The sequence below is a fragment of the Triturus cristatus genome, chromosome 7 (assembly GCF_964204655.1).
Source record: "Triturus cristatus chromosome 7, aTriCri1.1, whole genome shotgun sequence".
NCBI lineage: Eukaryota > Metazoa > Chordata > Amphibia > Caudata > Salamandridae > Triturus > Triturus cristatus.
Genome location: NC_140590.1, coordinates 1046865717 through 1046886816, shown reverse-complemented (window position 1 = coordinate 1046886816; position 21100 = coordinate 1046865717). Strand labels below are relative to the sequence as shown.

General features: G+C 45.6%; 1 protein-coding gene across 4 annotated transcripts in view; it reads left to right on the top strand.

Moving 5' to 3' along the window:
* Positions 1-2150: 2150 nt before the first annotated feature.
* RBM27 (RNA binding motif protein 27) overlaps positions 2151-21100 on the top strand; it is a 691940-nt gene continuing 672990 nt past the window's right edge. For 3 of the 4 annotated variants that reach the window (XM_085618111.1, XM_085618110.1, XM_085618109.1), the window contains exon 1: positions 2163-2369. In XM_085618111.1, the coding sequence (XP_085474237.1) occupies positions 2311-2369 (59 nt within the window). In that variant the 5' untranslated portion in view covers positions 2163-2310. Of the gene's footprint in view, positions 2370-21100 lie in introns of all 4 variants that reach the window. The other variant, XM_085618112.1, reaches the window with a different exon arrangement.

Sequence of the window (21100 nt, the reverse complement as noted above, 5' to 3'; positions counted from 1 at the left end):
GCCTCCACGGGTCTCCTCTTCTCAGGGACTGTGGATCGGGCGGTGAGAGGTCTGGAGGTCTAGGTCTCGTCAGTCTCTGGGCTCGGGCTCCGGCGGGAGGCGGCGGCAAAGCAGACGTTGATTCGCTGGATGGTGCTTGCGTTAGCAAGGTGGTCACTCCCTGACCACAGGGGAGATTGACTTCAGTCCTCTGTGCAGCAGAGCATCAAAGTTCCCGTCTTCTTCTTAGTTTCAAGTTGATTCCAGGATGTCTGAAGTCTTAGGACACAGCTCCTACCTTTAAGCGGATTCTAGGGGCCGGACTACCTGCTAGGTCCCTCCCTAAGGGTGGGACCAGGAAGGGGGGTGGTTACACCCCCAATCCTTTGTCCAGCTCGCCCCAGGCCCGGGACTGGTGTGCCCCAGGACCGGATTGAACTGGCATATGCACCGAGGCTCCTTGTGAGCCTCAGGCATGTCTGGTTTCTTTCAAGCCCTACCTGACCAATACACAAAATCCTGTCTGGGGTGGTGCATGCACCTCCCCTGGCAGGAAACCCTTTGTCCACACCTCCCAAGCCGGAAGGACTCCCAGCAGCAGGAGGGCAGACTTGTGTCTGTGGTGGCAGCATCCATTTTGTGGAGCTGAGGCTATGTCTGATTTTACCCGGGTTTCAGGTACTGTACATGTCGTGTCACTCTAGAAGGGTGGAATGCTAACCCCGTCGCCAGAATTGGCGAGGGGTTAGTATTCCAATTCGTATGACACCTTACTCGACATGTTTTGATAAAGCCAAACCAAAGTTAGCATTTAACCGCGAGGTTCATAATGCACTTAAGAGTATATGGTATGACGATATCTGGAAACAGTAGAAGGAAGTTGTTCCGACCACTGCAGACAGGCTCAGCTCATGCCAGAGCACCATCTCACATGGAACCAAGCACTCTGCCTTCAGGATTGTTAAGGCCTGCTATAGGAGTGACTTATAGGTTACCAGGTGTCCCATTTAAGGTTAGGTATAGGTATACTACACCTAAGTAAGAGGTGGTTACACCAACTTACCCCAGCTGAGTGATCAGCCAGTTGTGTCAAATTTGTTAGGCCAAGCCTGGGGTGGCATAATACATGCTTCGGCCCCTGGCAGGCCTTAGATACACCAATGCCCTGGGTACCTAGTGTACACTGGTACCGGGGCTGACAGGGTGATCCACTTCCAATTGGTTATGCACCTAGGGTGCATAGTTTTAATTTAGTAGAGAGAACAGCAGGCTGGGGGTCTGATTGGCAGGCCCACAGCCTCAATATGTCAAAAACCAGTGAAGCAAAAAGCAAAAATTTGGGGTGACCATAGGATAGCAGACCCTACTCTCCTACACAGTATATATAATGCAGTATTTGCCAGTAATTATGCATTAGTTATTTCATTTAACATATGTGCTGTAGACTCTCGATGAGATAAATATAACTTTGACCATTTAAATATATCTATAATGAAATATACTGCAGCCCCTTTACAAACTGCAATTAGTATATATAGCCAATGAGCTTTTAGCGTTCATTTCCTGTAGCTCCTTAATGCTCCTATCAGGAATCAAATTATATCACAAACTGATAAGAGTTCAGAAATATTTCTTGTAAACGAACGTAAAACGTTACCGTATTAAGTTCCAATGTGTCCCTAGATAGCCTGCTGCCCTCAAAAGTGAATCAGGTGAAATGTGTGTGACTGTTCTATTAAACAATAACACTTTTATGTGATGTAATTTGTGTAAAAATATTACCGTTTACCCATTAGGAATACTTGTACTGAGCCAAAGGCAATAAATCAAGGGCCGTGCTAATAAAAGTCTTCTAAAATCCTGCGGCTCCTTTAAAACATATAATACAATTCATCGTTACGGTTCCTTTAAGAACCCAGCATAATCAATGCCCTGCGTCCCGTTAGGAGCCTCGTGTAATACATTCAGTACACTGTTCCTTTAAGAATTTTGGGCCCGCCCCTCTCCTGGCTGCTCTGGCTGCTGGGTCTGTATTAGTACTTACGCGATCTCTCACACAACCATGTTTACGTCCCAAGAGGTTGGATACGCCCTAGGTGATGCTATTGGTTAGCGTCACCCACTGTCACGTATTCGTGCGTTTCAGTTGGGTGAGGGACACCGTCTATCTCGGCAAAGCAGAGGCCTGAAGGAAGGCGAGTTTATGTGTCCTGTTGGTTCCTGTTGAGGCCTGTGAGCTCTCCTGCTGAAGGGCCTATGTGGAGTCTGTCAGCCGGCGTGCGCAACGGGGGTCTTACCATGGAAGCACAGTGACTCTCCGTGCAGGACACCATGCTGATAGAGGACGTGGAAGCGTTAAAGTGCTGGCTGGCGAAGCTGCTAGAGCCCATGTGAGTGCCGAAGAGGGAACGAACAGAACATGGGGAATGTTGGTGACCGGCAGAGGGATTTGCCTTGTCTAGAGTTGAGGGTGTAGGTTTAGAGGGGAAAGGTTGAAAAGTGTTGTTGGGGCAAAGGGATAACTGTCGCCATAGGTTTGCATTATCAGTTGCAGTTAACCAGGGGGTGTGGTCCTGGCAGCATTTTGGGAAGGAGGCATTGGGAACATCATTTGTAGTGAGACCATTGGCAGATAAGGGAGAAGGGGGGTAACTGATACGGAAGTATGAATTTACGCGGAGACTTGGCATTGATACAGGGTAGGGGTACATCTGTGGAGTAAGTACTGGCATGTTGAGCGAGTGTTTCCTTCGGGTGATATTAGCTATGTGAAGTTGGGGAGGAGTGGATCATTAGGGGATGCGTTTAAGCAATAAGATTACGGTGCCTCGGATAACGTGGATACTGTCTCGCTGGACACTGCTAGCATTGTAGCACTGACTCGGGTGAGAAGGCACTATCTATGAGGCGCAGCGACATGGTTAGTGCCAGTGTCTACTTGGGATAAAAGGTGTGATTTGTACAGTGGCAGATAAGGGTGGGTGGTGCCCAGCTAGGATGCACCGCCAAGTGACAGCACCTTAAAGTGAAAACATGTGCTCGAAAATAGTGAGGTGACGATGGTTCTAAGCCAATAAGAATGCCAGTGATATAATTTGCTTCCTATTTAGAGCATGTGTGCTTTAACAGATCTGGTCCAACTTTGTGCGAATCAGCAAATCCAATTCCAGAACTGTAGGCTGGCCCAGTCCATGTGGCAGAGCTCCCCCAGGAGATCGCAAACAGCCTAGGATTGAAATTATTGTTACAAAGGACTTCACGTCTGGGCATAACCACCTCACTTGAGAGGCTTTTAGGAGAAAATGAAATTTAAGCTAAATCATAATGCTTGTTAACCTCCAGGGACATATTGTAGTACCAGCCCTAGTATTTAGCTGGTCTCTACCATCAATCAAGTACAATTACATTCTGCTGATCAGAAGGCATGTAGCCAAAGTTACAAAGCCACGCCGCCTTCTGTGGTAGGAAATGGTCCATTACTATGAAAAATGTAGAGGTTGAAGTTAACAGGCGTTAGTTACAACATTTCGATCACTTTTTGGTTAGTTCAATGTTATTGATCTCCGTGAAGGACCGGAAAATTACGTCGCTTCCTCTTGCCGTGGATGGACGAGGCTGTCTGGATTTTGACAATTGAAAACCTTTGCTAAATCAGAGTCGAACTTAAGTACTCTGAAGTACTTCACCTCAAGTAAATTATTCTGTAGGGAAAGGTGCGGCGGGAATAGAAAATGAAGAGGAGCTTAATCACGCCAGAGCTTTGAGACTCAAGACACTGTTACTGGGCTTGATTGGACAATATTCATGGACAAATCTTGGACTGTCAGTTGTTCAGAAAAGACCTGTTGACGGAATATCACTTTGCGCCACATTAATGACTAGTGTGTTAATTTAGAACCTCAATTAAAAAAGTTGCTTATAAATAAGAGTATAGTGCGCGCAACTACCACAAAATTGAAGGAGAAACTTAAGTCTCTTTACTGTTCTCTTGTGAACTCTATGGGATTTGGCACAACCATTTTCAGACAAACATCTAATATGAATGAATTAGTAAGAGTTGCTGTCTACTGCAGTTCCAAATATGTGTCCCTGCCTTCAGTTAGACATATCTCTTGAAATGATCTCAAATGAAAAGCCTATTTAAAATTAGGTCACGTTTTCAGTGTGTTGTTTTGTTAAATTTGTAAAGAAGATGGCAAAAGTGGGTTAGATAATTCTGCCCGAGCCTTCGTTAACTACTGAAGCTTAGGGGTCATTGGGGGCACTACGCAGCATTGGTATATAAGGTAGGGTGTCCAACATCTTAATTGATTTTAGCAAAAATATCAAGTGGTGCAGTCTAGTTTTTGGAACTAACTTCTTTCAACTCCGAAGTAACTGATAAGTTCTTCCAAATACTTGCTCTAAAGGTGGGGAACGTTGGCATTTATTTATTTGTATCACACGCATATTTGGGAAATATTCATTCAGGGGGAAAAAAGTTTTGCTTTTGTGCAACTTTAAAATCCTTGTATTTTTGTGTCCACTCTTAAAAATCAGCTTATATGTGGTGGATTCCTCATTTATTATGTTGCAATGTGTCCTCAAACTTTCTAAGCTGGCTGTTTCATACGCAGCGCTCAAAAACAGCCTTGTACTGGTTGTAGCTTTCCTCTTTGCTAGTTTACGTTTCAGTGCAATGCATTCTGATGTAACTGTGACTTCTGACTAGAATCTGCTAAAAGATCCACATATCTTTAGGAAAGGAATGTAATTGCCGATGCTGCGGTTAAGTAGGTACCTTACTGTGGAGCAATCTTTGGCCATATTCTTTAAAGTTTTTCAGAAGATTTTGCTCCTAAACACTGAATTGTGGTGGGGCCCTGGCTGAATGAGTAGTAATGGTATGACAACAACATTGGGACAATAATTGCTCAAGTATTTATAAAAAAAAATTGTTTTTGCTTGATTAATCTGATATCAGTATATTTCATAGATGTGCCCTTATGGTATCCAAGGTAGCCACTTTAGGGTTAGCTGATTCATTTTTAAGTCTCTCTTGCAAAAGACCGCAAGTGGACCATACCAGTGACTTGTAGTGGGCTTAGAGCCAGCCTTACCCTTTTTTCACTCAGTCAGATGCATTTTCTTGCTTCTTTTTGGATGTCTTTCTTTCCTTGTCTTAGTTCTTCTCCTGCAGCGTTGCTACTTTAAAATCCTTTTCATTGGATGATTTGTATCCTTTCATGACTGTCATTCAGGGAACTAATTTTTTGTTTTTATTTCAGCACTTTAGGGGAGTGCACATATGTTTTTGCTCTTTCCACTGTGTTCTGCTTTCCAGGTCAAATGTCATCTCCCCTCTCTATGTTGCTTCCTGATCCCTGTTGCTCTCCTGCCCCTTCCTACTCCCTATTGCTCACATTATATGTTCCCAACAAGCATGTTCTTGGTATAGCCTCCTTTCCCCTATTCTTCACTTTTCCAACGTGACTACAGACCTCTTTGTCTCATACTTTGATCAATTCATGCTGGACACTTTCCAAGATCAAGTGTTAAATGATCCATAATCTAACAAGTATATATGTCTTGCTTGGTATTTTTCTCCTAATTCATGTCTTTCTCTGCTGGACACGTCGCTGCCATAAAACGTCTCCCCTTCCCGCCCCCTCTCAAGTACACTCCTTTCTGTATTATCCATTTTTCTATCTTACCCACGTTTGTATCCCCACAAACCAGTTCTCACAGACCCCTAGTCTCAAAAACTGCCCCTTTTTCACTGCAATATGCGTGGGTTTGAGAGCTTGAAAGGGGCAGAGATAAATCCCTACAGTTTCCCCCAAATGCTGTTTAGTATATATAAAACATAAAGGAAATAAGGTAATTCCAGCTCGTGTAGTGTGTTCAATGGATCCCAATGCAGTATGTGCAGTGTATTTGAAGTGTCCCCTCATGTTCTCTATGGGCTGATTGGACTCTTGTTGTAGTGTACCACAGGTGTAGTGCCTATGGTGCTAAGTAGTGTACCCCTACACTGAAGTATGAGCTTTTTCCGCCTCTTCAATGTGTGCATTGTTTTTGTCTCCTGGAGTATGTGCAGTTTCCTGACACGAACGTTGTCTCCTGCAAGTGTGTAATTTCATTCATTGAGTGCAAAGCCTCTCGTCTGCTTATTGAGGCTCCTCCTCTCCTGTATATGCAATATTTGTGTCTCCTGGACTCCACCTACATCTTGCTAGTGTGTGTTTTCCATGCAGCGTGTGCAGTGTGTCCTGGTGCTGCATCTGCAGCCTCTTGCAATCAGTGCTTTTCCTCCTTAAGTCTGTGTGGTTTTGTTTCTTTGCCTGTGGTGAGTGCAATCTTATCTTCCGTACGCTAACTGATGCATGCAGAGTATCCGACTGATAACATTGGAGAGCCTATTCTTGTATCTTGCTTCATACCCAACAGGCAAGCATTTACCAAACTGCACAGGTCTGTACCTACCACAGGTAGCAACACATTTATCTTTTAACTATACTGCAGTCATTGTAAAGGGTGGTATGTGGGGGACAGGGGAGTAGGTTGAAGACCCACTGTTTCTGTTTAACTCAAGAAAAAAATATCAGATGGAGCTCCTTTTTAGGTCTCGCCTGACCCAGCGCATGCGCTGGTCTGGCAAGACTTTTTGAGAGGGCTCCAAAAAGTGCTACCAGGCCAGCCTAGACCTACAGTGTATGTGCGCGGGCGCGCGCATCGCGATTACTTTCACATTCACGGCCGCTTTGATGTTTGATCGCGATCACCTTCACTTTTGCGGCCCAACGGCCGCTTGACATAGCCAATAGGTCTCGCTTTTGGGACCTTATAAGTATTTAGTTATGTAACTGTTGCATGGCTAAACACTTATAAGGTCCCAAAGGCGAGACCTATTGGCTATGCCAATGCTTGTTTAAGGTTGCTAATATCCATATGGGCTGGTCGGTCAGGTAATGGAGGGATTAGAACCTCATTGAATCATAGTCGAGTTTCTTTTGTATCCCTTTAAAAAAAAACACTTTGAAGATTGTCTCACGCTTATTCAATTCTGCCTAAATATATGATGCAGTACACAGCTTGGCCCACAGGTGGGACTACTATAACATTGCACTTTTGCACATATGCTTCTGAACCATCGGCAGGTTATGAACATAGTGCTCCTCTTTCCTTTGCTGTCGTTGGTGTTATTCTTATTTTGCACCAGTTAATTATTTTTAATATCCAATAGCAACCCAGTTTCTACTTTCTATCTTTGGTAACTTCTGTGCTGTGTAATAATACAGACCTTTCTGGCCAGTGCCTGGTTACTTGAGTACCATAACCCTTGATTTCCCCCCCCACCCCCCTCGAAAAAGGTGGGATGAGGTCTAACAGCAGTCCTGGTCAAAGCAAAAATCCGGACAGTGGTATTCTGTTTGGGTACAAAGGCGCCACTAAGAAGAATAGCACAGTTAAATATCAGGATGTGACTTAGTTGGATGACGGTGCTGCAAGGTGAGGAGAACCACCAACCTCCCCTGATTAGGCCTAGGCCAACTGAATACAATAACACTTCCCAGCACACGTCAATTTCAAGTAAAGCTTCACAAATAATAGTGCACCATATCAGCACAATTAAAACAACAAAATACACAATTTATTTTCTTCTTCTCAATTCTTTAATTGTGTGGGTCTTCAAGCAGCCTCCAACAGCCAACACTTGTTTCGTCACACATAGGGAGGTTATACCGCGACTTTTTCAAGGCTATATCTTCTCTGTGGAAAACCTATAATTTGTGGTGATTCTTCCGACCCACAAATGGTTTCAGTATTGGCAGCGTCCCCAAACTCTGTTTCTCTATAGAAGTCCAAAGATCTTGAACTGTCCTGTTATCAAAAGCTCCAAGCCAAAATTTCAATTGTGTAGGACGCTGCCACTCATGTAATGCCGAGTAGGTTTTTCACAGAGAATATATGGCCTTGAAAAAGTCGCGGGATAACCTCCCTATGTGCAACGAAACACGTGTTGGCTGTTGGAGGCTGCTTGAAGAATTGAGAAGAAGGAAAAAAAATGTTTCTTTTGTTGTTTTAATTGTGCTGATATGGTGCACTGTTATTTGTGAAGCTTTACTTGAACTCGACGTGTGCTGGGGAGTGTTATAGCAAACCTGGTCAGTTTAGTCAACCCATCAGCTGGAATTAAGGATTTTTAAGAGGCAGTTAACATCTTGGTCTTCAAGAATTTGCAAAATCACAACAGGTTGTCAATAGATCAGATTACGATAGAGGGGTCATTCTGTAGTTGAGGGGTTGTTGAGGTGTGTGACCTTCAATTAGTAGCTTTGTGTTAAGTGAGAATCGGATTGCAGGGGTTTGTTGCTGGATGTCAGCATAAGGTATTTTAGGGGCCTAGGCAGGATTCAAACCCTTATACAGGTGAGCTTGGGGCACCAGAGGCTTAACACCTGGCCACTGAGTTGGAGCTCCTTGGTTGGTGCTGGATGACAAGGGTCTAGATAAGAGATGCCAAACCAGCACTTCTTTTATTTGAGTTGGTTTTGTTCTAGGAAGGCATGAAATGATCTACTCTTCGAAAGTCAGCTGAGGGATTTTCAATACCGTTGTTAGCTTTATGTTTTTTTTTTTAAAACAAACTTTATTAGGTTTTTTTCCTTTTCATTTGTTACCAAACAGACAATCACTTTGTACATATCTTCTATACAACGTTAATAGTTCTTCAGTTTATAAGGTCTGCATCCAATATGTTACATAGTCCTCATCGTGATTATCCTGAGAGATTACATTCAACAATTATTTCTATGCAGTGTCTTCTCACACTCGAAGGTACAGGTCGCTTATCAGAATACTTATAACACATCAACACCAAAGAACACATTCAAACCCCCCCCCCCCGCTCCCAGCTCTTGTTGTGTAGTGTGTAAATGAATTGACGATCTCCATCTAGTTAAATTATTTTGCATGCAGTTTCTCATCACATTGCTCCGTCTGTAATCTTCAGGGGTTAGTATACATAAACCATTTAAGCACGGTTACTATTGGGTACTTGAGAGGGCTGCGGTATCGTCCGGGTTGATATTTCTATTTGCTTCCACCATTACATCCCACATCAAGGAGATTGGGTTTTTCCTTAGGCCATGGACTTCCTCTCTACGCAGCGCCGCGCTTTCCGCTCCCGCCCATTTAAGCACTTCATTATGCCACAGACATGGGGTAGGGGGCTCTATCTGACCTCCAGCACATGGTGATGGCATTTATAGTGGCAAAAAGATCCAAGTCCAAAAACTGGAGCGGAACCTTTTGGGGTTTCGTCCGTCTACGAATACCTAGTATGCACTCAAGGGCCGTGCTCCTCATGGGCAGGTGTGTAATGTTTCCCAATATGTGTATAACCCCCCTCCAAAACTCCCCAAGGCATACACACGTCCACACCATATGAATTGGGTCTGCTTCAGGTAATTTACATCGGGGCAGTGATGATCCGTTTCCGGGTACATTCTGTGTCACCTCTACGGAGTCATGTAAGCTCTGTGTATAATCATACATTGAATAAACTTGAACTTGGCATTGCGTGGTACTTTCCGCGGGTATTCCAATATGTTCCCCTGTTCCCTGTCCGTTAAGTCCCGTCCTAAATCTGCCACCCACTGTGTCCGCATGGCATCTAGCGGGGTTTGGGCATGCGTACGAATGCTGAGGTATAACCATTTAATGAGGTGGCTTCCGTGTCCCATATAATACAGAGATTTGACAAATTCATTTGTCTGGGGTACCACCCGTTGTGGAGCCCATTGTCCTTTAATGTAATGGAGTAGGGCGGCATGGGTCATGTATAATGTGGCAGGTGCTCCCGTAGCACATGTAAAGGTGTCGTGATCCATAAGTACCCCATCTCCAAAAAATACCCCAATAGTCTCCGCGCCCACATCCGCCCAGGGTCCGAGTACCTTTTGCGTCAGCCTACCGCTCGTCAGTGGTATCCCTACCAATGGAATGTTAGCGACATATCTTCTGCCTCTAGAGGTATATCATAGCGCCTTTTCCCAACATTGTAGTGCCGTCTGGAGGAGGTGTGGTAGCGCTGGGGGTGTTTTACTATGGGCAGCAGTAAAGCATGGAGTGTTCCCTGCTCGATGTGCCTGGAGCTGTAATCAATTTCCTCTAAATTGCGGCCTGCTGCCCAGTAGGACAACCACTGTACTTGGCATGCATAATAGTACGCTCTGAATGGTTCCCCCAGACTGCCCCCCGTGTGCTGAGTTGGAGTTTCTTAAGGCTTATTCAACGTCGTCCCGTACCCCATATCGAGTCTATCAGGATAGTGTCAAGTGGCTTAAAAGTCGTTGCCGGTATTAACAACGGCAGGTTTGTGAAGTAATACAAAAGACGGGGAAGTACTACCACCTTAGATAAGGCCATGCGCCCCGTAGCCGATAAGGGCAACGTGGTCCAGAAAGCTACCTGCGACCGTATTCCCCGACTAGCCTTACCCGGGTTGCCCTCCAACATGTCCGCTTGTGAGCGATATACGTTAATGCCCAGGTATTTAAAGGTGTGTGGGTCTACTGGCAACTTAAGTTTTCCAAAAGCAATACAGTCTGGGTGCGTTCGGTCATGAAAGAAAAATGCATTGGACTTTATGGACAAGCCTGATATCAATTCGAAGTCAGCAAAAAATACGGAGAAGCAAGCCCAATCCCCCCAACAGGTCTGCCTTATATAAAATAAGATCATCTGCATATGCTGACAACAGGTGTGTTGATGTGCCTATAGGGATACCGCACTGTGTGGCCTCTTGCCATATACGGATAGCCAGTGGCTCTAGTGCTAGAACAAACAATATTGGGGACAGGGGACAGCCTTGTCGTGTACCCCTGTGAATACTATATTCCCTAGAGCTAAGCTTCCCGGTGCGGACTCTTGCAGTGGGTGCAGCGTATAATAATCTTACCCACTTTACGTATTCAGGGGGTAGGCCGAAGCGCGCGATAGCCCTGAACATGTATTCCCACAACAACGTAGCAAATGCTTGTCTCATGTTCAGGGATATACAGCCAGCATTCATATATTGTGTAAGGTCAGTAGACATGATCTGGTGCAGCCTGCGTAGGTTTAATGAGGTACTCCTAGCTGGTATAAACCCACACTGATCCCTATGAATCAACATATTAAGGTATTGCTGAATTCTGTTAGCTAATACCTTGCTTAAAATTTTATATACCGTACTCGGCAGTGACAGGGGGCGATAGCCTGACTTGTCTGCCGGGTCCCTACCTGGCTTGGGCAAGGACCCCACCAGTGCTTGGGCAGTGGTGCAAGGAAGATGTCCCACCTCGAGTGATGTCTTGTATAACTCCTCCAAGCGCAGTATTAATATCTTGGAGTATATATCAAAGAATTCCACAGGCAGTCCGTCTGGGCCCGGTGTTTTATTACGCGAGAGTCCGCCTATAGCTGCTTTAATCTCTGCCTTGCTAATAGGTCCCTCCAGGTCCTTCTGCATGCCAGTCGGGGGTTGTGGAAACGGTAGGCCCGTGAGTAACTTGTCAATGGAAGACTTCCCCCAAGGAGTGTGGTGCGCTATACAGCCCCTCTTAATAATCACTAAAGGAGTCACTAATAACACACTTTGTGTCCACAGTCTCCCCTCCCAGCAGTTTTTTGCGGCTAATACCAGTAGTGGGAGGATCATTTCTAAACCGTTTTGCTAAGAGAGTACCCGACTTGTTGGTGTCCGTATGATGTGTTTGTGTGTAAGATCTATAGTCTATTAGTCTCAGCGTTCCGAGCAATTCTGCATGTTGGATGCGTGTCTCTTTGCAGCGATGCTTGTTTCATGGGGTCCTGCGCTGCCTCCTGTTCTAGTCTTGACATATTGGTCTCTATGTCCTGTAGCTTCCGATGCACCTCTTGTGTGGCTCCCACTGTGGCACTAATTGCTGCACCTCAAACGACCGCCTTCACGGCATCCCACTCGCCCAGTATTGTAGTAGCAGTGTGCCTATTTTCTGTAAAATAATTTTGCAGTGTTGTGGAAAGCGTGCTGCGAAACGCCGAGTCCTCCAATGTTTCAGGCCATAGCCTCCACGTGGGAACTGGGGTAGGTATTCTGCCCCAACTAAAAACTGTCTCCAGGGGGTTATGATCCGAGAAGGTCTTTGCTAAGTGTGTGGTGTCTGTGATTTGATCAGCTATGGAGCTAGAACACATGATCCTATCTATCCTGGTGTACCGGGGAGAAGAAGGAATATTCCTTGTGCAGCGTGTTTCGTAGGCTCCATGTGTCAGAACGTGATCAACCCTCCACCCATTCGCAGAGGGTTTCTGCCTGCTTAGTAGCTATCGTGTCCCGCAGGGGAGGATGTGATCGATCCAGGGTGACGTCAATCACTGCATTACAGTTGCCCCCTATGATCCATTGATACGCTTCCCACCCTGCCAGTATTGAATTCAGACGCATGAAATATTTGTGTTGGTCATGATTGGGAGCGTAAATGTTTCCAACTATAACCGGCATTCCATCTGGTGTATCGCGTAGGAATATGTACCTGCCCTGTGTATCTGCTTGTTTGTCCAGCACAACAAATGGTACTCCCCCTCTTATCCAGATCGTCACCCCCCCCGGGCAATGGCAGAATAATTTGTGGATATGACTTGGCCTCTCCATTTCTTTCTCATTTTTGCGGCCTCTGTTTCAATTAGATGCGACTCTTGGAGGAAGACCACCTGCGCCCCTTGACGTAGTAAAAATGTGTGTACTCTATATCGTTTGTATATGGAGCCTAACCCCCTGACGTTCCACGTGATAAATGTATATTTGTCTGGCATGTGCTGAGCCATTCACTCACGTGATTCTTCTACTTTGCAGTGGATTATGCAATCTTGTGAGACTTAATGCTATTAATGTACCAGAGCCATGTAGCCTAAACGTAATCTCGGGTCATGCCTACAACCTAAAACGGGCCAGACCAAACAAGAGGAACAATAAACAAATGCACAATAAACTGTAGCAATTGCAAAGTGGGGGCTGGCAGCCACAGCCATCGCGAAACGCAACACCTATCCTGGAGCTCCCTAGAGCCTGAGTGTATCATGTAGGATATTACATTCGTCATAGCAACTTATATAGAAACAAGGCAAAATGATATGCAAGTTGTAGGAGAGCAGCGCGCCGGCAGCGCTTCCATCCACAACAGTTTGCAGCTATACGACCATCAAGATCAATTGTTATTCCAGTATCCCATCTGCCGTTTGCGGTGTCACAGTAGGGAAGAGTGTTCAGCTGCCTTCAGAGTCTGAGCGAACCGTGCTGTGTTCTGATGATTCTGACAGTCTGAGGGAGGAGCTGTCTCTGAAGGTGTTCGCAGCTGCCAGGGCTGCCTCCTTGCGTGTCCAGGCCTGCTTCTGCGTGGGACAAGGAAAGGACCCCACGTTTGTGGACTCAGTCACTCATTGGGATCGCCAGTGTCTTGCATTCCTGGGTGGGTTCCATAACTTCAAACCATTCTTCGACATCTTCCGGACTCTCGAAGAAGTATGTCTTCTGGTAATAGATTATTTTCGAATGGGCGGGGAACAACAGTGCATATTTGAGGTTCATGGTGCGTAGTTTTCGCTTTACCTCTTGAAATGAAGATTGTCTCCGTTGCACCAGCAGCGTGTAATCGGGATATAGTGAGATTTGACAGTTCTCAAATTGAATCTGTGGTTTTTCACGTGCTTTCTGCAGTAGCATATCGCGGTCTCTGTAGTAGAGGATTTTCACAATTAAGGGTCTCGGCGAGGCTCCCACTCTCTGCCTTCCTGTGGGGATCCAATGCGCCCTCTCAACGCAAAAGAAGTTTGAGAGCCCTCAGGGGCCACGTGCATGCGGAACCAATGCTCCATGTAAGTCGTCGCCTTAGACCCTTCGCTTCGTTCCGGCAGCCCTATGATGCGAATGTTAATGCGTCGTGCCCTGCCCTCCGCGTCTTCGACTGTCCATCAGGGACTGAAGCTGATTTGCATGATCCTTGTGTTGTGGCACTACGTCTTCCAGTGTGGAGTTATGTTCCTTCACTGTGTCCGACATCTTCTTATGGTCCGCTTTGAGTAGGGTGAAACCAGTGGTGAGGGTGCCCATTTGCTGTTCTATGGCTCTCCTGGACTCCCTGACTTCGTTAAGTATCAAGTCCAGTTTATCCTGTGCTCCCACGTCTTCTGTGGGTGGGATCGTATTGAGTGATTGCATTGTCAGGGTGGCCTCTTCATCGTCCACATCTTGGGAGTTAGTAGCTATTGCCTCCTGTATTTAGGTCTCGCCTGACCCAGCGCATGCGCTGGTCTGGCGAGACTTATTGAGAGGGCTCCAAAAAGTGCTACCAGGCCAGCCTAGAGCTACAGTGCATGTGCGCGGGCTCGCGCGCCGCGCTTTACCGCGATTACTTTCACTTTCGCGGCCGCTTTGATGTTTGATCGTGATCGCGATCACTTTAACTTGCACGGCCGCTTGGCATAGCCAATAGGTCTCGCTTTTGGGACCTTATAAGTATTTAGTTATGCCAATGTTGCATTGCTAAACACTTATAAGGTCCCAAAGGCGAGACCCATTGGCTATGCCAATGCTTGTTTGCCATGTGTGCGGCCCATCGCTCCACGTAGCTTTTGGTGCGTCACGCCCCTTGAGCGATCAATCTGGTCGTCAGAGAGTCCAGACTGGCTGCAGCGGCGAGGGAAGGGTCTTTTAGGCCCTAGTGCCTAGTATACCCCAGCACTTCCATGCTATTTAAGAGATCCGTGTACAAATTGCACGAAGAGCCCAGCTAGTCAGCCACCGCAGGTGTCACGTAATAGCATAGGCAACTGGGCACTCTCTCAGCCCCAACTGCGAATGCCGGGCAGGGCAGACGTCACAAAGAAAGCAAGCTCCTATGGTCCAGGGTAAACTGCTGCAGGAGCAAGGGATACAGCGCATGCCAGAGGATACTTCGCTGCGTTTTGTCACCAACACAATGCGCTCAGCTGTTTATAATATCCAGCGTGATTACAACCACCGGACATTGTGACCTTGGATATGCCGTTGTACAGGGTGTGCCAGAATCAATGATGGTGGGGGGGGGGGGGGGGGGTGGGGTGGCGGGGGATATGAAGGGAGTCTCCAGATGTTTGCCCCTACAGCCACTGTCCCATCCCTCTCCCCCGCAGTACCTGCTTGCTCGGTAGGTGTCCTCTCGCTCATAGATCATCCACAGGAGAGCAGGTGTGGGCCCCTCACACTTTCCTTACAGCAATGCCAAGCCCCCAGATCAGGCCACAGAGACAAAATTCGTGGTGTCTGCCCCTGCTCCCACCCCCCAAAAGCAGCTTATCCTAAAGGAAAGAGCCGGTCCCCGCTGTCCCACTGACGCGCCAGTGTCCTTTGTGGGGGGGGGGGGGGCCCGCCCTCCAACAACTCAGATCGTTCGTGAGGGCCTATGTAGTTGAGACCCACCGCTTGCCACTCATCCCCGTCTTGTCGGGCCCTCGATCCTGAGCCATTCACAGAGAGGGGGTGGGAGCAACGTGCGGACTCCTGGACCCCAGGCAGGAGCAACATACAGTGGCCAAGGGGGCCCTCAGTGTGATCCCGCTGTGCAGGCCCAGTCTCCGGTCCACCCCGCGCACCAATAGTTCGCGCTGGGTAGGGCCAAGATCGCTCGTGGTTCGTCCTGCTCCAGAGCCAGAGGTCGGGTCCTCGGTTAACCACTCGCCGTTCCGCAGGGCAGCCTCCTCCACACACGGACCGCCACAACTTCGTTCAGGCAGATCCAGATCACCGCACGATCGAAGGGGGTACTTTGTCAGCGCAGGTGGTGAACTGCGCCACAACTTGGCCCTCCTTCCCCCCCCCCCCCCCCCCCCTCCTCTCCCCCTGCGGCCACCGTCTCTCTAATCCTGGTCTCGCAGCTTCCAAAAGCCGGGGTTGTCGTAGGTTTGGGCATCGGTGTGCTGCTCGTCTGCTGTGCTTCACTTGTGGCTGGTTTGGCGCCGCAATTACCAGTCAGGATGTAGAGTAATTCAGGATAATTGAGCTCAGGCTCTGGAGCTCACTCAATGCACGACCGCCATGTTTGGCAGCTGGCCACGCCCCCGTTAGCTTTAATGTTTAATGAAACTTTTGATGGATCCACTGGAGATGTTAAGTACATGTTTGTACATGTATTAGCCAAAATGCTAAAGGGCCTGGGGATGCACTTCCGCTGCTCAGGAACTTTAAGCTTTGTGATTCATTCTAGAATTAAACCATCACTGCCACTGGAGAAGAGTTTGACCGAAACTTGATGTATTATGTCGTAACATTGTCGAATCTCAGAGGTTAACTGTATAGAGAATTATTTTATTAAAGATAAGGAGGCTAGCATTATCAATATCAAATCACAGAAAGGAACCCTTGGGTCTATGTACAGTAGTAGCCTAACTGGAAACGTAACCAAGTAACCTGAACTAGGATTAAAAACAGCGTGGCACTGCGGGAATGATTAAACCCACTTGTATGCCGCAAAGGTCGACATGTTTCAGCCTATGACCCAGACTGTGTCTGCTCAATGTGCTTAAAACAGAAAAGCGTAAATCACAATAACAATATATACAAAACCAGCCAGTAATCCCATGAAGCATCAGAAGGTGAAGGATTCACTGGCGGTACCCGCTGTGTTCGGGTGTCACATCTCAACCAATCTAGGCATCCGGTCTAGATGCTAGCCTCTGTCTGCAATAAAATCTCGATTGTCTGTACATTTAACCTCTTGAGAATCGATATTTGATGTCAAGACAGAAGGCTAGCATTATGCATGTTTAAAGTCTTTCAAATCTAGGTCTGCGACATGCTCGACGGTTCTAAAATAGAAGTTTCTAAAAACGCTATAATTTGGCCAATCTGCTGCTTTTAGTATTTCACTTAAACTTTCACCTGCATTAAACACTTTCAGTGCCATTGCTCCATAAATTGAATGCACTTAGAATTTACCCAGATCCACTCCTGACTCACTCATAGTGCTCTTTAACCATCTTGCTATTGTACCTGTAGATACTGTGCCCTATGGTTTCACATAGGAGATCAATAATTGATCCACTCCTGCACATCTATGTTCACTCATTCTTCCTTTATACTTTTTAATGCATCTCATTGCACACAGCTTTGGATGGTCATCGAATCTTGGGTTTAAAAAATCGATTCGGTCATAGTTTTAGTTATTTTTCTTATCTCAAAAAAGCTCTCTCCGTGGCTGATAAAACCTGCCTGTAATCTCCAGGGCTCTTCCATCTGAAAACCTAAATGAAACCATAGACAGTAAAGTGGCTAACTTCCATGTCAAGAGTTTTGGTGTACAATACTAGTTACCTGGCCATCTGTCCAACAAAGTGAAACTCAGACCAACATCTCAAAGAGTACTATGCCTTGCACCAGGGGGTTTCTTTAACGAAATTCCTTTAATAATCCTACAAATTAATTGACCTCTTCCTACAGAAAAATAGTTAACCAGAGAATGACCATCTGCAATCTCCAATATATAACAATTAACTGTCCTATAAGCCACTCCTTTCTTAAATATGCCAAGAAATTCACAATCCTATTCTCACTGTCCTGTACAGGATCCAAATCCCTTTCCACGCACCAGCGTACCCCAATGTTCCATGCACCTGTGTGCCTTTTCCTTGTGCCTGGTGTCCATGACTCTTATAATAATTCTGAAGCCTCTGATAACTGTGGAAGTCTATCTTATCTCCTGAAATACTCCAAACTAGAAGGCTGCGCCCTCCTTATTCCACTATTGGATGCTCTCTTCCGTCCACATCCTGAAAAGGCCCGTTGCATAACTCTGTCAATATTGAATTGTTCACAGCCAGTTCCATACCAAGCTTGGGTCACCCAAAAAGGAGTTCCTAACCCTCGCTTGCATTTCTGTCTCCTCACCTGCATCACAACTCTCTGAATGATTGAGAAAGGAGGGAACGTATGGCCCTCACTTCTCGCCAATTGGGACTGAGTGCATCCACTGCCACAGCTCTTGGATCTGGTCTCATACTCGCATATATTTCTAATTAATTTGTTAACCGAGACGAAAACAAATCTAACTCCAGCAGGCCCATCATTCTCTGAATTTCCTGAAACGCTCAGCATCAGCTTCCAGTCACTGTCATCCTTCAAATAACGGGAATTCCAGTCTGCCACTAAATTCTCCTTCCCTGAAAAATATTGTGCAGTCATGCTTATCTTGTGCTCCATGCAAAACTTCCAACAATCCTTCGCTAACTCAGTCTTTCGACCTGCTGCTGCCCAACTTGTTAATGTATGTTACAGCCGAAATATTGTCCATCTTTAAGAGAACTGTACAATCCTGTACTTTTTCCTCAAAGATGTGAATCGCTAACTCTAATGCTCTCATCTCCAAACAATTGATATGATTCTTCTTTTCCAAAATACTCCATCTTCCTACTGTCTCCTGAGCATCTAAACATGCTCCCCATAATAAATTGCTTGCATCTGTTTCCAACACATATTCTGGGGTCGCACCAAAAATTGTCTGGCCATTCCAAGCCTGCAAATTTTCACACCACCAGCTCAATTCCTCCTGTGCTTCTGACATCAACTCAACTCTGTCTCCATACCGCAGACCTCTGTGTAAATCTGACTTCTTGAGACGTTGCAAGGCCCTGTAATTTAAAGATGCTGGAAAAATTGCCTGAATCGATGACGACGGTAGGCCAATCACCCTTGCTAACTCGTGCATGGTTAACCCCGGTTTCTTTATTAAACCTTTCACTTTCAAGTTTTTCAATGTAATTTTCTTGTCACCTTAACCATGTCTACCATAATTCCCAAAATCCCCATCTGCCACAGTAGCTCTTTGATAGATATTTTTCCTGATTATATTACAAATCTCAAGCTTTCTAATGTCACCTGAACCATGATACTGTATAATCACTAAGTCTCTGCATCCTGATTTATAATCAATATCTCGTCTAAATAAATTGGCAATATCACTCCTCTTTCCCTGAGATAACCCACTACTGGCCTCAACACCTTTGAAAAACACTATGGTGCTGATGAAACGCCAAAAGGAAGACAAGTGAGCTGGTAAAGTTGTCCTTTCCACCTGAATTGAAGAGTTTGCTGACTCTCTTGTGCTACGTGCACTGAAAAATAAGAGTCCTTCATATCTATCTTCTCCAAACAGTTCTTGTTTACCAAAGTATCTCTCAAAAGATGGATTCCCTCCATCTTGAAATGCCTGTAAAGCCCAAAACAACTAAATTCCCTTAAATTGATTAGTGGCCTCCATCCTTTGTCTCCATTACAGAGTACCGACAAACCCTTTTCTATCTTCTGCTGTCCTTACCATGGCCCCTTTTTCTAACATAACTTGAATCTCCTCTGCTTTTATTCCGTGCACCTCTTTTTGGAAAGAACATTTCCTTGAGTTCCTTTCCCTGAAATGGTCTGTTTTAAATTCTAATGCATATCCCTTTGCTGTTTCTAACACCCAGGCATCCTTTGTTATTTCTTTCCATGCGTGGTAGAATATTTGTAACCCCCCTCCTGTGTTTTTCTTGGTAGAACTAATTACTTTCTTCATACTCTCCTTGCCCTGAGTGAGATCTTGTGCTCTTCCGGTGTCATTAAAAGCTGCCAGAGTATGAGTTTCCCTCGCACATTTTTGGTGTTTCTCCTGCCTCCCAGCTAGCACATTTCTTCCGCCAGTACTCTACGTCTGCCATTGCTCTCCAATGCACTGTTGCTCCCTTGTGTACCTGCACCTTTCTTCTCTGTAGCTACCCCCCCCCCCCCATCCCACTCGGTGGAATACGCTTTTTAATCATCCACCCGCTGCAGTGCTGCTGTTGCTCCCCTCACCCGAACCTCCATGTTGCTTTATTTTTCTTGTTAGAAAAGCTTGGCCGTGGAAGTGTGTTACTGGCCGCACCTTTAGGTCGAGCCTGGGCAGCGCATGCCCTGCTCTGCAAGGCATGCTGTATTGTGATATGGTCTTGAAGCGTCTCCCATATTTTTCATTGGCTTGTGTAAATGTCCTTTGGAAACTATGGCTTTTCATTAGTTAATAGGCTTGATAGTTCCTCCTTAGTACCCCCTTGTCTCAATTTGTAACCTCCCATGACATGTGTCGTTACTTGGTAGGCTTTAATTACAGCCTCCAAGCTTTATTTTGCTAAATGGTTTTCTCCTTCCAGTTGTTGCAGGCAGGACAAGCTCTCTTGCAACACTTTTTTTTAAAAAATTTTTTTAAAATTTTAATTGCGGTTTCTTCAAACGTGGCTCGCGTAATGAACGGCTGTGGCTGACGTTATTATGAAAGCGCGTCATGGGGGCGCTTTTACAAAAAAAGCATTTCTTTGTCAACTTGACTAACAAATACTTTTTTTGTGCACCCATTTAAAATGGGAAACTCACTGGGAGGCTGCAGAAAGGAAAGAAAAAAAAAAAAAAGGAAAACTTTACTGGGTCTCTCCGCTACTATAATATTCACTACACTACAGAAACTCGCTCCATAATGCCATGCTGAAACCTTTATTCAAAACGCAAGGTGACTACCACAACAGCATTCCACAGGACATGCTTTTCCTTTCCAGGTCGTCTGGGTCCTCACCTTAAGTTGGCGGGGACCCCAAAATAATCACCTTTCCCACTGTGTGATGCATTTTAAATTCACTCTCCCATAGTTGGAGCTAATGATCTACAGCTGATAGGTTGTGCTTAAGGTAACTTTTTATTAAGTCTTACAAGGCCTAAGGGAAGTGTAAAGCCTTATTAGTGAGATGTTCTTTTCTAGGGGGTGATTGTATTGTTATGGAGTATTGCTTTTAATTATGCTGGTGAAATAAAATGAATGCTAGGACATGATACATGTGTTGTGAGGGAAGCTGCTTTATTATAATTGTTTTTTCTCTTTTTACTAATACTGAACAGAATTGTCAAGAAGCATTGGCAAGACAAATGTCTGCAATAGCTGCCAAAATGTGAGACCTTTTGGCTTTGACAATGCTTTTTTGGTCTAGTGCAAAAGCAGGGTTGCTCTTGTAGGTGTGTTTATATAAAAAAAATTAAAGTAAGAAAAAATAATTGCCTGAAGCATCACACAGTTACCTTTAG